Raw genomic sequence first — 14935 nt, forward strand, 5'->3', positions numbered from 1 at the left:
GATTAATACACACATTTCTGTTGCATTTCTGTACACTAACAATGAAATATCAGAAAGAGGAAGTAAAAAAAACAATCTTCTTTAAAATCACATCAGAAAAATATCTAGAAACAAATCTAACCAAGGAGGTGAAAGAGTTATATGCTGAGAAGTACAAAACACTGATAAAGGAAATTGAAGATGATTCTAGAAAATGGAAAGATATCCCATGCTCTTGGATTGGAAGAATTAATATTGTTAAAATGGCCATACTACCCAAAGCAAGCTACAGATTTAATGCAACCCCTATTGATTTCCCCATCACACTTTTCACAGATCTAAAACAAAGAATCCTAAAATTTATATGGAACCACAAAAGACCCATAATTGCCAAAGCAATCCTGAGGAAAAAGAACAAAGTTGGAGGCATAACCCTTCCAGGCTTCAGACAATACTACAAAGCTACAGTAATCAAAACATCATGACACTAGCACAGAAACAGACATATAGATCAATGGAACAGAATAGAAAGTCCAGAAATAAACCCACACACATATGTTCAATTAATCTTCGACAAAGGAAGCAAGAATATACAATGGAGAAAAGACAGTCTCTTTAGCAAGTGGTGTTGGGAAAGCTGGACAGCCACATGTAAACCAATGAAGTTTGAACACTCTCTCACACCATACACAAAAATAAACTCAAAATGGCTTAAAGACTTAAATATAAGTCAGGACACCATAAAATTCCTAGAAGACAACATAGGCAAAACATTCTCTGACATAAATTGTAGCAATGTTTTCTTAGGTCAGTCTCCCAAGGCAAAAGAAATAAAAGCAAAAATAAACAAATGGGACCCAATCAAACTTCTAAGCTTTTGCACAGTAAAGGAAACCATAAACAAAATGAAAAAATTGCCTACAGAATGGGAAAAAATATTTGCAAATGATGTTACCAACAAGGGCTTAATTTCCAAAATGTACAAACAGCTCATACAACTCTATATCAAAAGAACAAACAACCTAATCAAAAAATGGGCAGAAGACCTAAATAGACATTTCTCCAAAGAAGACATACACAAGGCCAACAGGCACATGAAGACACACTCAACATCACTAATTATTAGAGAAATGTAAATCAAAACTTTAATGAGGTATCACCTCACACTGGTCAGAAAAGCCATCATCAAAAAGTCTACAAATAATAAATGTTGGAGAGGGTGTGCAGAAAGGGAATCCTCCTACCCTGTTGGTGGGAATGTAAATTGGTGCAGCCACTATGAAAAACAGTATAGAGGTTCCTTAAAAAACTAAAAATAGTTACCATATGATACAGCAATCCCATTCCTGGGCATATACCCAGAAAAGATGAGAATTTGAAAAGATAGATGCACCTCAATGTTCACTGCAGCACTATTTACAATAGCCAAGACTTGGAAACAATCTAAATGTCCATCAACAGACGAATGGATAAAGAATGTGTGGTATATATATATATATATATATATATATATATATATATATATATATATACACACACACACACACACACAATGAAATGTTACTCAGTCATAAAAAAAGAATGAAATAATGCCATTTGCAACAATATGGATGGACCTAGAGATTATCATACTAAGTGAAGTAAGTCAGACAGAGAACAACAAATATTATATGACATATTTATATATGGATTGTAAAAAATAGTACAAATGAACTTATTTACAAAACAGAAACAGACACACAGACATAGAAAACAAACTTATGGTTACCAAAGCAGAATTCGGGGAGGGATAAATCAGGAGTATGGGGTTAACAGACACACAGTACCATAAATAAAATAGATAAACAACAAGGATTTACTGTATAGCATAGGGAACTATATTCAATATCTTGCAACAACCTATAATGGAAAAGAATAGAAAAAAAAGTGTATGTGTGTGTATACATCTATATATTCGAATCGCTTTGCTATACATCGGAAACTAACACAATATTGTAAATCAACTATACTTCAATTTAAAAAAACTGTCAAAGAGATGATATACAGATTTTCAGATTTTATGAAAGTCATGAATCATAAGGTTTACTAAACACAATGAATCCCAAGAAGCAAATATAAAGCAACACACACACATAAACACATTGTATCAAAATTTCAATATATCAATGAGAAAAGTGATCTTAAAATCAACCAGTGAGAAAATACAGATTAACTTATGAAAGGAGCAATAATTAGACTGGCAGTTGACTTCTCAAAAGCAGAGCTGAAGTCAGAAGATAAGGAAATCATGACTTCAAATTTATGAGGTGAAAGAACTATCAATCTGTAATTTAATATCCAACTAAAGTATTATTCAAAATTGAGGGCAAAATAAAAACAACCACCAAACTGAGTTACAATCAAGTAGCACCCACTGAAGGGATTTCTAAAGGGTATACTTTAGTGTGACAGAGAATGAAACAAAATTAAACACTGGGATGCAAGAAGAAAAGTAAACAAAGAAATTGGAGAGCACATCAATAAATCTAAACAAGCATTGACTTTGTGAATCAATTATAATATTGAGTAAGGTGGTAAAAAGTAAGGTGGAACTCAAATACCGGGTAAAAGTAACATAGAAATCAGGAAAGAATTAGTGGAGCTAAAGTGTTTTGAAGTCATTATGAAAAAAGAGTAGAATGATTAACTTCAAGCTTTAAGTCAAAAATATTAAAGGGATGCCAAAAAGAATAAAAATAAGGTGTATATTGTAAATTCCAAGCCAAGGAAAAAAATAAGTTAACCTGAAATGAAGAAAAATGAGTCTGGAAAGAAGGGGGTAAAACAAGTATACAAAAGGCAGGGTAGAATATGGCGGCATGGGAGGATGTGGAGCTTGCGTCTCCCCACAGCTAGGGCAACTTTTGGATGCTGGTGGGGAACCTTGATGCCCAAGGAGACGGGAGGAACCTCTGAGTGACCGGGTAGGATGTGTGGGGAAGTGAGGGGGTAGGAGAAGTGGAGGCCAGACAGGACCAGTGCCCCTGAGGGGTGGCTGGGAGAGGGGAGGGGTTCCCATGCCTGGAAGGACCCTTGGGGGTTCTGAGGATCAGGGGAGGTGCAGAGGGCATTTCCCCCACCGTATCAGGCCCCAGGAAGCCTGCTGAGCTCACGGGCCCGGTCCTCTGCCCTCTGAGGACCCTCCTGGTCATATGGGTCCTACGGGCATAGGAGGGAGGTAGGGGGAGAGAACAGGAGAGGCAGATGGGAGGGGCCCTCTGAGATCAGAGGATCAGGGGAGGTGCAGAGGGTGTTTGTCCCACCCAATCGGGCCCAGGGAAGCCTTTTGGGCTTCCAGGTCTAGTCCCCTGGTCTCTGGAGCCCCCTCTGGCCGCATGGGCCCTAGGGACATAGAAGGGATGGAGAGGGGGAAGAAGAGAGGCCAAGGGGGAGGAACCCTCCAGGAATGGAGGATCAGGAGGAATGCGTCTAGCGTTTCCCCTGCCCACTCAGACCCAGGGAACTTGCTGAGGTCCTGGACCCAGTCCTCCAGCCTCCAAGGCCAGAGGCACTCCAGGGCCCGTCCTGCTGCATTGAGCCTAAGTTCCCCCTCCCACCCCGCCAGGGCCTTTTCCGGCCCTCTGGGTCCTAAGCATAGGCCCTGCCCACTGCCTAAACCCCGCCTCTGCCTAAGCCCCGTCCCCCACAGCCAAGGCATTTTCTGGCTTTTTCTTTTTCTCTTTTTCCCCTCTTTTTTGCTATTGTAGTTCTATTTTACCTTCTGGTTGTTGTTTCATTTTTATTTTTATTTTTTTAATTCTCTCTAACATATCTGTTAGTTTTCTAATATTATTTTATTTTTTACTCTTTGTTATTGTTCTGCATTTTTTTTTCTTTTTCTTTTTTTTTGCCACCCCACACGGCCTGTGGGATCTTGGTTCATGAGCTGGGGGTCAGGCCTGAGCTCCTGTGGTAGGAGCTCTGAGTCCGAACCACTGGACTAACAGAGAACCTCAGACCCCAGGGAATATTCATCAGAGTGAGGTCTCCTAGAGGTCCTCATCTCAGCTCCAAGACCACCTCTACCCAACAGCCTACAAACTCCAGTGCCAGAAGCCTCAAGCTAAACAACCAGTAAGACAGGAACACAATACTACCCATCAAAAAAAAAACAAAAAAATGAGATGACAAAAAAGTATGTCACAGATGAAGGAGCAAGGTAAAAACCTACAAGAACAAACAAATGAAGAGGAAATAGGCAACCTACCTGGAAAAGAATTCAGAGTAATGATAGTACAGATGATCCAGAATCTCGGAAATAGAATGGAGGCACGGATCGAGAAAATACAAGAAATGTTCAACAAATATCTAGAATAACTAAAGAACAAACAAACAGAGATGAACAACACAATAGCTGAAATGAAAAATACACTAGAAGGAATCAATAACAGAATAACTGAGGCAGAAGAACGAATAAGTGAGCTGGCAGACAAAATGGTGGAAGTAACAGCTGAGGAGCAGAATAAGGAAAAAAGAATGAAAAGAATTGAAGACAATCTCAGAGACCTCTGGAACAACACTAAACTCACTAACATTCGAATTATAGGTGTCTCAGAAGAAGAAGAGAAAAAGAAAGTGTCTGAGAAAATATTCAAAGAGATTATAGTGGAAAACTTCCCTAACATGGGAAAGGAAAGAGTCAATCAAGTCCAGGAAGCACAGAGAATCCCATACAGGATAAACCCTAGAAGAAACACACCAAGACACATTTTAATCAAACTAACAAAAATTAAATTCAAAGAAAAAATATTAAAAGCAGCAAGGGAAAAGCAAAAAATAACATAAAAAGGAATCCCTATAAGGTTATCTGCTGATTTTTCAGCAGAAACTCTGCAGGCCAGAAGGGAGTGGCAGGATATACTTAAAGTGATGAAAGAGAAAAACCTACAACCAAGATTACTCTACCCAGGAAGGATCTCATTCAGATTTGACAAAGAAATCAAAAGCTTTACAAACAAGCAAAAGCTAAGAGAATTCAGCACCACCAACCAGCTTTACAACAAATGTTAAAGGAACTTCCCTAGGCAGGAAACACAAGAGAAGAAAAAGACCCACAAAAACAAACCCAAAACAATTAAGAAAATGGTAATAGGAACATACATATTGATAATAACCTTAAATGTAAATGGATTAAATGCTCCAACCAAAAGACACAGACTTGCTGAATGCATACAAAAACAAGACCCATATATATGCTGTCTAGAAGAGACCCACTTCATACGTAGGCACACATACAGACTGAAAGTGAAGGGATGGAAAAAGATATTCCATGCAAATGGAAATCAAAAGAAAGCTGGAGTAGCAATATTCATATCAGATAAAATAGACTTTAAAATAAAGACTGTTAAAAGAGACAAGGGAGGACACTACATAATGATCAAGGGATCAATTCAAGAAGAAGATATAACAATTATAAATATTTATGCACCCAACATAGGAGCACCTCAATATATAAGGCAAATGCTAACAACCATAAAAGGGGAAATCAACAGTAACACAATAATAGTAGGGGACTTTAACACCCCACTTTCACCAATGGACAGATCATCCCAACAGAAAATAAGTAAGGAAGCACAAGCTTTAAATGACACAACAGTGGTGGGAATGTAAATTGGTACAGCCACTATGGAGAAGAGTATGGAGGTTCCTTAAAAAGCTAAAAACAGAACTACCATATGACCCAGCAATCCAGCTACTGGGCATATACCCAGAGAAAACCATAATTTGAAAAGATACATGCACCTTAATGTTCATTGCAGCACTATTTACAACAGCCAGCAACATGAAAGCAACCTAAATGTCCATATACAGAGGAATGGATAAAGAAGATGTGGTACATATATACAATGGAATATTACTCAGCCATAAAAAAGAACAAAATAATGTCATTTACAGCAATATGGATGGACCTAGAGATTGTCATACTGAGCGAAGTAAGTTAGAAACAGAAAGTCAAACATTATATGATATTGTTCATACATGGAATCTAATTTTAAAAAACAATACAAGTGCTTCCGTGGTGGTGCAGTGGTTAAGAATCCGCCTGCCAATGCAGGGGACACAGGTTCCAGCCTTGGACCAGGAAGATCCCACATGCTGCAGAGCAATGAAGCCTGTGTGCCACAACTACTGAAGCCCACGTGCCTAGAGCCCATGCTCCACAACAAGAGAAGCCACCACAATGAGAAGCCCGGGTACCTCAACAAAGAGTAACCCCTGCTCGCTGCAACTAGAGAAGGCCTGTGCACAGCAATGAAGACCTGACACAGCCATAAATAAACAAACAAATAAATTTATAAAAAACAAAACAAAACAATACAAATGAACTTATCTACAAAACAGGAACAGATTTACAGATATCGAAAACAAACTTATGGTTACAAAGGGGCTGGTGGGGAGGAATAAACTGAGAGATTGGGATGGACATATACACACTGCTATATATAAAATAGATAACTAATAAGAACCTGCTATATAGCACAGGGAACTCTACTCAACACTCTGTAATGGCCTATATGGGAAAAGAATCTAAAAAAGAGTGCATGTATGTATATGTATAACTGATTCACTTTGGTGTACACCTGAAATTAACAAAACATTGTAAATCAACTATACTCCAATAAAAATTAAAAAAAAAAATAAAAATAAAAATAAAATAAATGACACAACAGACCAGATAGAGTTAATTGATATTTATAGGACATTCCACCAGAAAGTGGCAGAATACACTATCTTCTCAAGCGCACACGGAACATTCTCCAGGATAGATCACATCTTGGGTCACAAATCAAGCCTCAGAAAATTTAAGAAAATTGAAATCGTATCAAGCATATTTTCTGACCACAATGAGATTAGAAATAAATTACAGGAAAAATACTGTTAAAAACACAAATACATGGAAGCTAAACAGTGCACTACTAAATAACCAAGAGATCACTGAAGAAATCAAAGAAGAAATAAAAAAATACATAAAAAGAAATGACAATGAAAAAACGATGACCCAAAACCTATGGGACACAGCAAAAGCAGTTCTAAGAGGGAAGTTTATAGCAATTCAGTCTCACCTCAAGAAACAAGAAAAATCTCAAATAAACAATGTAAGCTTAAACCTAAAGCAACTAGAGAAAGAAGAACAAACAAAACCCAAAGTCAGTAGAAGGAAAGAAATCATAAAGATCAGAGCAGAAATAAATGAAATAGAAATGAAGAAAACAATAGTAAAGATCAATAAAACTGTGCACAGCAATGCAGTTGCTCAAAAAGTTGGTTCTTTGAGAAGATAAACAAAACTGATAAACCTTTAGCCAGACTCATCAAGAAAAAAAGGGAGAGGACGCAAATCAATAAAATTTGAAATGAAAAAGGAGAAATCACAACTGACACCCCAGAAATACAAAGGATTATAAGAGACTACTACAAACAACTATATGTCAATAAAATGGACAACCATAATGAAATGGACAAATTATTGGAAAGGTACAATTTTCCAAGACTGAACCAGGAAGAATTAGAAAATATAAACAGACCTACACAAGTAATGATATTGAAACTGTAATTAAAAGTATTCCAACAAACAGAAGTCCAGGACCAGATGGCTTCACAGGTGAATTATATCAAACATTTAGAGAATGGCTAACACATATCCTTCTCAAACTCTTCCAAAAAATTGCAGAGGGAGAAACACTCCCAAATTCGTTCCTTGAGGCCACCATCACCATGGTACCAAAACCAGACAAAGATATCACAAAAAAAGAAAATTACACACCAGTATCACTGATGAACATAGATGCAAAAATCCTCACCAAAATACTAGCAAACAGAATCCAACAACACATTAAAAGGATCATACACCATGATCAAGCGGGATTTATCCCAGAGATGCAAGTATTCTTCAATATATGCAAATCAATCAATGTGATACACCATATTAACAAATTAAGGAATAAAAACCATATGATCATCTCAATAGATGCAGAAAAAGCTTTTGACAAAATTCAACACCCATTTATGGGCAGAGGGAACTTGCCAGAAAAAGGACATAGAGGGAACCTACCTCAACATAATAAAGGCCATATATAACAAACCCACATCAAACGTCATTCACAATGGTGAAAAACTGAAAGCATTTCCACAAGATCAGGAACAAGACAAGGATGTCCACTCTCGCCACTCTTATTCAACATAGTTTTGGAAGTCCTAGCCACGGCAATCAGAGAAGAAAAAGAAACAAAAGGAATACAAATTGGAAAAGAAGACGTAAAACTGCCGCTGTTTGCAGATGACATGATACTATACATAGAAAATCCTAAGATGCCACCAGAAAACTCCTAGAACTAATCAATGAATTTGGTAAGGTTGCAGGATACAAAATTAATGCACAGAAATCTCTTGCATTCCTATAAAATAACAATGAAATATCAGAAAGAGAAATTAATGAAACAATCCCATTTACCATTGCAACAAAAGGAATAAAATACCTAGGAATAAACCTACCTAAGGAGACAAAAGACCTGTATGCAGAAAACTATAAGACACTGATGAAAGAAATTAAAGATGATACAAACAGATGGAGAGATATACCATGTTCTTGGATTAGAAGAATCAAGATTGTGAAAATGACTATATTACCCAAAGCAATCTACAGATTCAGTACAATCCCTTTCAAACTACCAATGGCATTTTTCACAGAACTAGAACAAAAAAAGTCACAATTTGTATGGAGACACAAAAGACCCCCGAATAGCCAAAGCAATCTTGAGAAAGAAAAACGGAGCTGGAGGAATCAGGCTTCCTGACTTCAGACTATACTACAAAACTACACTAATCAAGACAGTATGGTACTGGCACAAAAACAGAAATATAGATCAATGGAACAGGATAGAAAGCCCAGGGATAAACCCACAGACGTATGGTCACCTAATTTATGACAAAGAAGGCAAGTACATACAATGGAGCAAAGACACCCTCTTCAATAAGTGGTGCTGGGAAAACTGGACAGCTATATGCAAAAGAATGAAATTAGAACACTTCCTAACACTATACACAAACACAAACTCAAAATGGATTAAAGACCTGAATGTAAGATCGGACACTATAAAACTCTTAGAAGAAAACATAGGAAAAACACTCTTTGACAATAAACCACAGCAAGGTCTTTTATTACCCACCTCCTAGAGAAATGAAAATAAAAACAAAAATAAACAAATGGGACCTAATGAAACTTAAAAGCTTTTGCATAACAAAGGAAACCTTAAACAAGACGAAAAGACAACCCTCAGACCATATTCTCTGACTACAATACAATTAAGTTAGAAATCAACAACAACAAAACAATAAAATTCCATGCACTATAAAATATAAAACACAGTCCTAAACAACTCAAAGAAAAAATCATAATGAAGATTATGGAAACAGAAGATCGGAGCAAACACAACTTAATGATAACAAAAGTATTACATTACAAAGTTTGTGATGAGCAGCAAAAAAATATGTAGAGGGAAATCTATACATTTATATGCATATATAGGAAAAAACAGGATAAAAATTGATGAGCTACACATCTAAATTAAGAAGTTAGAAAAAAAGAGCTACAAAGTAAACACAAAATACAAGTTAGGAAATGAAGAAGGGAGCAGAAATTCTTGAAATAGACAAAATATATACAATTGAGGAACAAAATCAAAATCTGGTTCTCTGGAAATAGATACAACTCTGGAAAGAGTGATCAAGTTAAAAAAAAGTAAGGCTTAATATCAGAAATAAAAAGGGGTCATATTTCAGATACAGCAGAGATTTGTAAAAATAGAACGTTAAGAAATACTTGATGCTAGTATATGTTAAAATGAGAAGAATGGACAATGTCCTAAAAAATTATATAATCTGTCTAAACTGACTCATGGAAAAAAACAGAAAACCTGAACAAATCTATAATTATTAAATCACTAGTCAAAAGTCTACTTATCAAAACTGTCCACAGGGTTGGATGATTTTACAGGTGAGATCTACCAATCAGTTAACAGTTAATCCCTACCTTACACAAAGTGTTCCAAAGAAAAATAAGAACTTATTTCCACTTCAATTATGAAGCTAACAGAACCTTGATATGAAAACCAGGCAGGGAAAGTACAGAAAAGAACATTTATGGGCCAATTTCACTTTTGAACATAGATGCAAAAGTCTAAATAAAATGCTGGCAAACTTAAGCCAGGAACACATAATAGATAATAATACATCATAATTTAATTTAGGTTTAATCCCAGGAGATCAAGGATGGTTTACAATAAGAAGGTCTATTAATATATTTCACCACATGAACAGATTAAAGAAGAAAATCACAGAGGCAAAAAAAGCACTTAAAAGAGTTAAACACCCATCCATGATTAAAACAGAAACCTTAGCAACTAGGAACCCAGGGGATCATCTTTACCTGATATCAGGTACCTATAAGAAAGGGCTTAACCATAAAGTTGTGAAATAATTTTCCTTAAAATCAGAAACAAAACAAAGATGCCCAATTGTACTTAACATTGTACTGGAGGGCCTAGCCAGCACAAAAATAATTGAAAATAATCAAGATTTCAGAGGAAAAGACAAATGGCAAATGTGCCTGTAGATGGGACATTCTTGCACACACAGAGGTCTTGAGAAGTGGTTGAAGAGTTCAATACCTTCTGACAAGTCTAGAATTCCAGGATACCTAGATTTTTAGAAGCCCAGAGTTTTCTTATATTTGTGTTTTTTGCTGTCTTTAAAATCCATAGTTGTATTTGTCTAAATAGATGCTTTACCGTTGTCTGATTTTTTTACTTTGTACTCAGCCCTTTTATAACCTGAACTTTCTAGGTTGATCAAGGATTCAAATTTAGTTTGACCTCCTGTGTGGTAATCATACTTCCCACTCTGCATCCAGACAAGAAGGCTGAGCATACCCCTGAAGATTCCTTTAGGACTCCCAACTCCCCGCTGCTCTGAGGAATGTATGTAAACAGTACTGAGTTTTGCCGGAGTGGAAGACACACTACTGCTCTCTCCAGGAAACCTTTTTATTCTTTATCATTTTCAGTGTCTTTTTACAAGCTGCTCTCAAAAACAATACTAAGTCTTTAATAAAATCCCATCACAGTATCTGGTAGGGAGTTGTATTTAATTTTCTTTTCCCTTGATTCTTTAAATGCTCGCTCTTGTGGTTTTTCTAAGTATTTTTGTATAATGAGTCACTCTGAGCAACTGACTGGGAATGTAGGAAGAAGGGCTTTTTTTTTTTTTTTTTTGCTATTTTGATTTACTGTGTGATTGACCCTGGACCAGTCATTGAACCTAATCAAGGAACTTCATTCATTGCTAAATAAAGATAAAAGGCTTTGAGAGATGGGTTAAAATTAGATCCTGCCACCTAGTGACTCAGTCTCTTAATAACTGACTCATAGAAATTAATTAGCTTGTTCCTATAACAATTCCATTTGGAAAAGATCTCCTTTATTATTTTTGCCTAGTTGTAGCCTTTTTACATCTCTCTATCCAATTCTCTGTCACCTCCCCATTTGTTTACTTAACTTTACTGCTTAGGTTCAGTGAACAACCATGGCACTCCATGAAAATCAGCCCAAAATTCAGGGCTAATTTTGTGATCTTAAGCAAGTCTCTGAGCTACATTTCTAATTTAGGAAATGGTAACCACAGTACTCTATCTTTTACCTCACAGACAATTGTTACAAAAACCAGGCAATGAAAGTAAAGAGTGCTTTGAAAAACTGTAAAGAACAATATATTTATATTCACATTAACTGAATAATTCTATTCACCAATGTAAGAATTGAGTCATAATACATAGGAGAAGGTCTTAAGTGATATTCATCCATGCTAGACAGAGACTATTAAAAATTATAGCTGAGCAATTTATTTATAAGTATGTAAACAATAAATTCAGGACAAGGAAGACTTTAAAGTAACAAAATGTAATTTAAGAATGGAAGCAGCATGACATGGGTGCCTGCTGGAAAAGCAGGAAATAAATTAATTAATACTTTAAGATCCTCCTTATTCTAAGTTTAAATCTTCTGAATCCACAACCTATGGTAAAAGCTAAAAACACAAAATAAACGAAAGGAAAACTGAAGAGTTGACAAATTTCAAGGTGGGAGCAAAAGAAATCTTGCAAATATGGTCTCTGGATCATGTAGAAATTCAAGGAAAGAAAATGTGAAGACAAAAGTTGCTTCATTTTCTTACCTTTGTTCTGTATTAAAGAGTGCAAAGATGTGCTTGCTAGACATAAAGCTTTTTTCCACATCCCGAACTTTCAGGTTGTCCAAGGGAAGCATATACTTCTTTTCTTTTTCCTAGAGAGAGAGAGAGAGAGAGAGAGAGAGAGAGAGAAAGAGAGAGAGAATTGGCTTTAATAAAAGATCTTGAAGCATGCCCATTGCAACACATCACCTGAGTTGGTCAACATTTAATTAGAATATTTTGATACCATCACACACTACTTTGATACCAGCTACCAAGGAACAAAAATTATCTGAGATAGGAGACCCCAATGGTTCTCAACACGTGGGTCAGAAGAATGAGGGGAGGGAAAGTGCAGAGGAAGGAAGGGCTCAGGGATGGAGAAAACACATGGTCCTCTATCCTTTCTTCCTCATGTGGGTCCCCTTAGATGTTTTAAAATGTTAGTTTGATATTAAAAATTTAGCCATCTGTTAATATTTAACAAAAATGTTCTGGTCCTAATTCAATGAGAAATGCCAGATGGATTTCATTTCATATTTTATTTGCAGCCTAAGCAGTTTTGATAGCCAGAGCTGGCAAGAGACTGGAAGCACAAGGACCCTAGTATGAAATACCCCCTATAAACTATGATAAAGCACAGAAAATACTTCCTTCCTTTGAGTCTAGAATAAAATGTGGGTCCAGAAAGAAATGATTCCATTAAATTGTCAAACTCTTTGAGAAAAAAAGAACCCATTAGAAGTGAACTAATATTAACTAGAACAAATTCTCTTAAAATTAACAACACTTTAGGAAGAAAATGCACATTTGAGAGGGGAGGTCTGCAAATGGGACCAAATTAATCTTGGTAAAACAAAACATACTGGATGCCAAAGAATTATTAGAAACATTTACTTTTAAGGATTGGCCCAGGGACAATATTATCATATGCATAAATGCCTAACAACCAGTATAATAGGAGAGAGCCAAATACTCAGTTTAAGAAACCTAGTCGATATCTATTACCTGGGGCACTTTAGAACAGTCCTTGTTAAACAGTAGTCCTCTGTATATCTCGGGTGACAGTCCTGAGAAAAACCAGGCCTAGACCCCAGAGGAGGAGAGCATGGAGAGCTAGCCATGACTTTTAATAAACAACTATTAATGCCTGTGGGAAATACATGTAACATACAGATATGTTTGACATAAGCCTTTTTGTTCCTGAAGCTCCTCCAGCTCTCGCTTGAGAATTGGTCTAGGCTCAGCTGTGTGGGGCAGAACTCTTCCATGCTCCCTAGCCTGCTTGTGGGGACCACACTCTCTGCAGACATCAGAGAGTGTTATTGCAAGAACTATCACTGGCTTTGCCACTTCTCACTCCTAAATTAATCAGGGAAAGTTGGGCAGAGCACTTTAGAATAGTGAGGCAGAGAGAAATAGATGACTCGAGAAGTTGAAGGAAGCTGGTTGGAGAACAAAATGGCTGTCCTGGCAGACAAGGTCTTCAAAGAAGATAGCAAAACAAAACAAAACAAAAACATAAAAGAAACTGAATGGCAGTGAGAGGAGCCCAAGAATAAACATGAAAAAGCAAAGCACTGTAAGAAGATTTCAATGTTTCTTGTACAAAAATTAACAGTATATTAGCAAACACAAGGATATTCTAAATAGCAAAATACATAATTTACATAAATGAAGCATTATAGTTGGGTCTAACTTGTTTGAAAGACTTGTCAGACTATTTTAGGATAGCATTCTAAGAGGCAAGATCATAGACTGAATGAAAAGCTACCCAATACCTAATCAAATGAAAATGTTTGAGACGCAGGGAACATTTTTTTTTACTGGTTGTTTTTCAATGCCCTAAATTTAAGCAGCTGGATTTTTTTAATGCATCATCCTATTCAACCTTTTGAAATGATGGATTCGCCTTTAATGGAAAATCTGCATCTCATTGTAAAGATGGAATACAATGTCCTTGGCATGTTTTCTATAGAAGTAGGCTCCCTTTTGTACTGCATTCTTTAGCATATAGTGAAGACCAAAACTCCAGCAAGTTTACATCAGATATTAAACACTGGAGAAATACATACATATGCAGACAGAGAAATACTAAAAATGCAGTTTCATTTCCAAAGGACTAAATGTCATTTATCTAAGAGTTCTGAGGACATATTGCTAAATTATTTCATAATCAAGAGTTATTTTTATATTTTATTTTTCCAGTTTTATTGAGATGTAATTGACATATAACATTGTGTACCTTTAAGGTATACAACATGTTGATTTGATAAACATATATTGCAAAATGATTACTACCATAGCTTTAGCCAATGCCTTCATCATCTCACATAATTACCATTTTTTTTTTTTGTGGTGGGAATATATAAGATTTACTGTCTTAGCATCTTTCAAGTTAAGAATACAGTATTATTAACTATAATCACCATGCTGTACATTAGATTGCTAGAACTTATTTGTCCTGTAAGTGGAAGTTTGTGCCCTCTGACCAATGTCTCCCTATTTTTTCCACACCCCCATCCCTGTTAACCACCATTCTACTCTCTGTTTCTGAGTTTCGTTCTTTAAGATTATACAAATAAGTGATATCCTATATTATTTTCTCTTACTCTGACTTATTTCACTTAGCATAATGCCCTTAAAGTCCATCCATGTTGTTGCAAATGGCAGGATTTCCTTCTTTCTCATG

General features: G+C 36.2%; 1 protein-coding gene across 6 annotated transcripts in view; it reads right to left on the reverse strand.

Annotated features, from left to right (window-relative positions):
- DNM3 (dynamin 3) overlaps positions 1 to 14935 on the reverse strand; it is a 572001-nt gene that overhangs the window by 145468 nt on the left and 411598 nt on the right. For all 6 annotated transcript variants that reach the window (XM_061185713.1, XM_061185709.1, XM_061185710.1 and 3 more), the window contains one exon: positions 12247 to 12356. In XM_061185713.1, the coding sequence (XP_061041696.1) occupies positions 12247 to 12356 (110 nt within the window). The remainder of the gene's footprint in view (positions 1 to 12246; positions 12357 to 14935) is intronic.

Source organism: Eubalaena glacialis, chromosome 3 (assembly GCF_028564815.1).
Source record: "Eubalaena glacialis isolate mEubGla1 chromosome 3, mEubGla1.1.hap2.+ XY, whole genome shotgun sequence".
Classification (NCBI taxonomy): Eukaryota; Metazoa; Chordata; class Mammalia; order Artiodactyla; family Balaenidae; genus Eubalaena; species Eubalaena glacialis.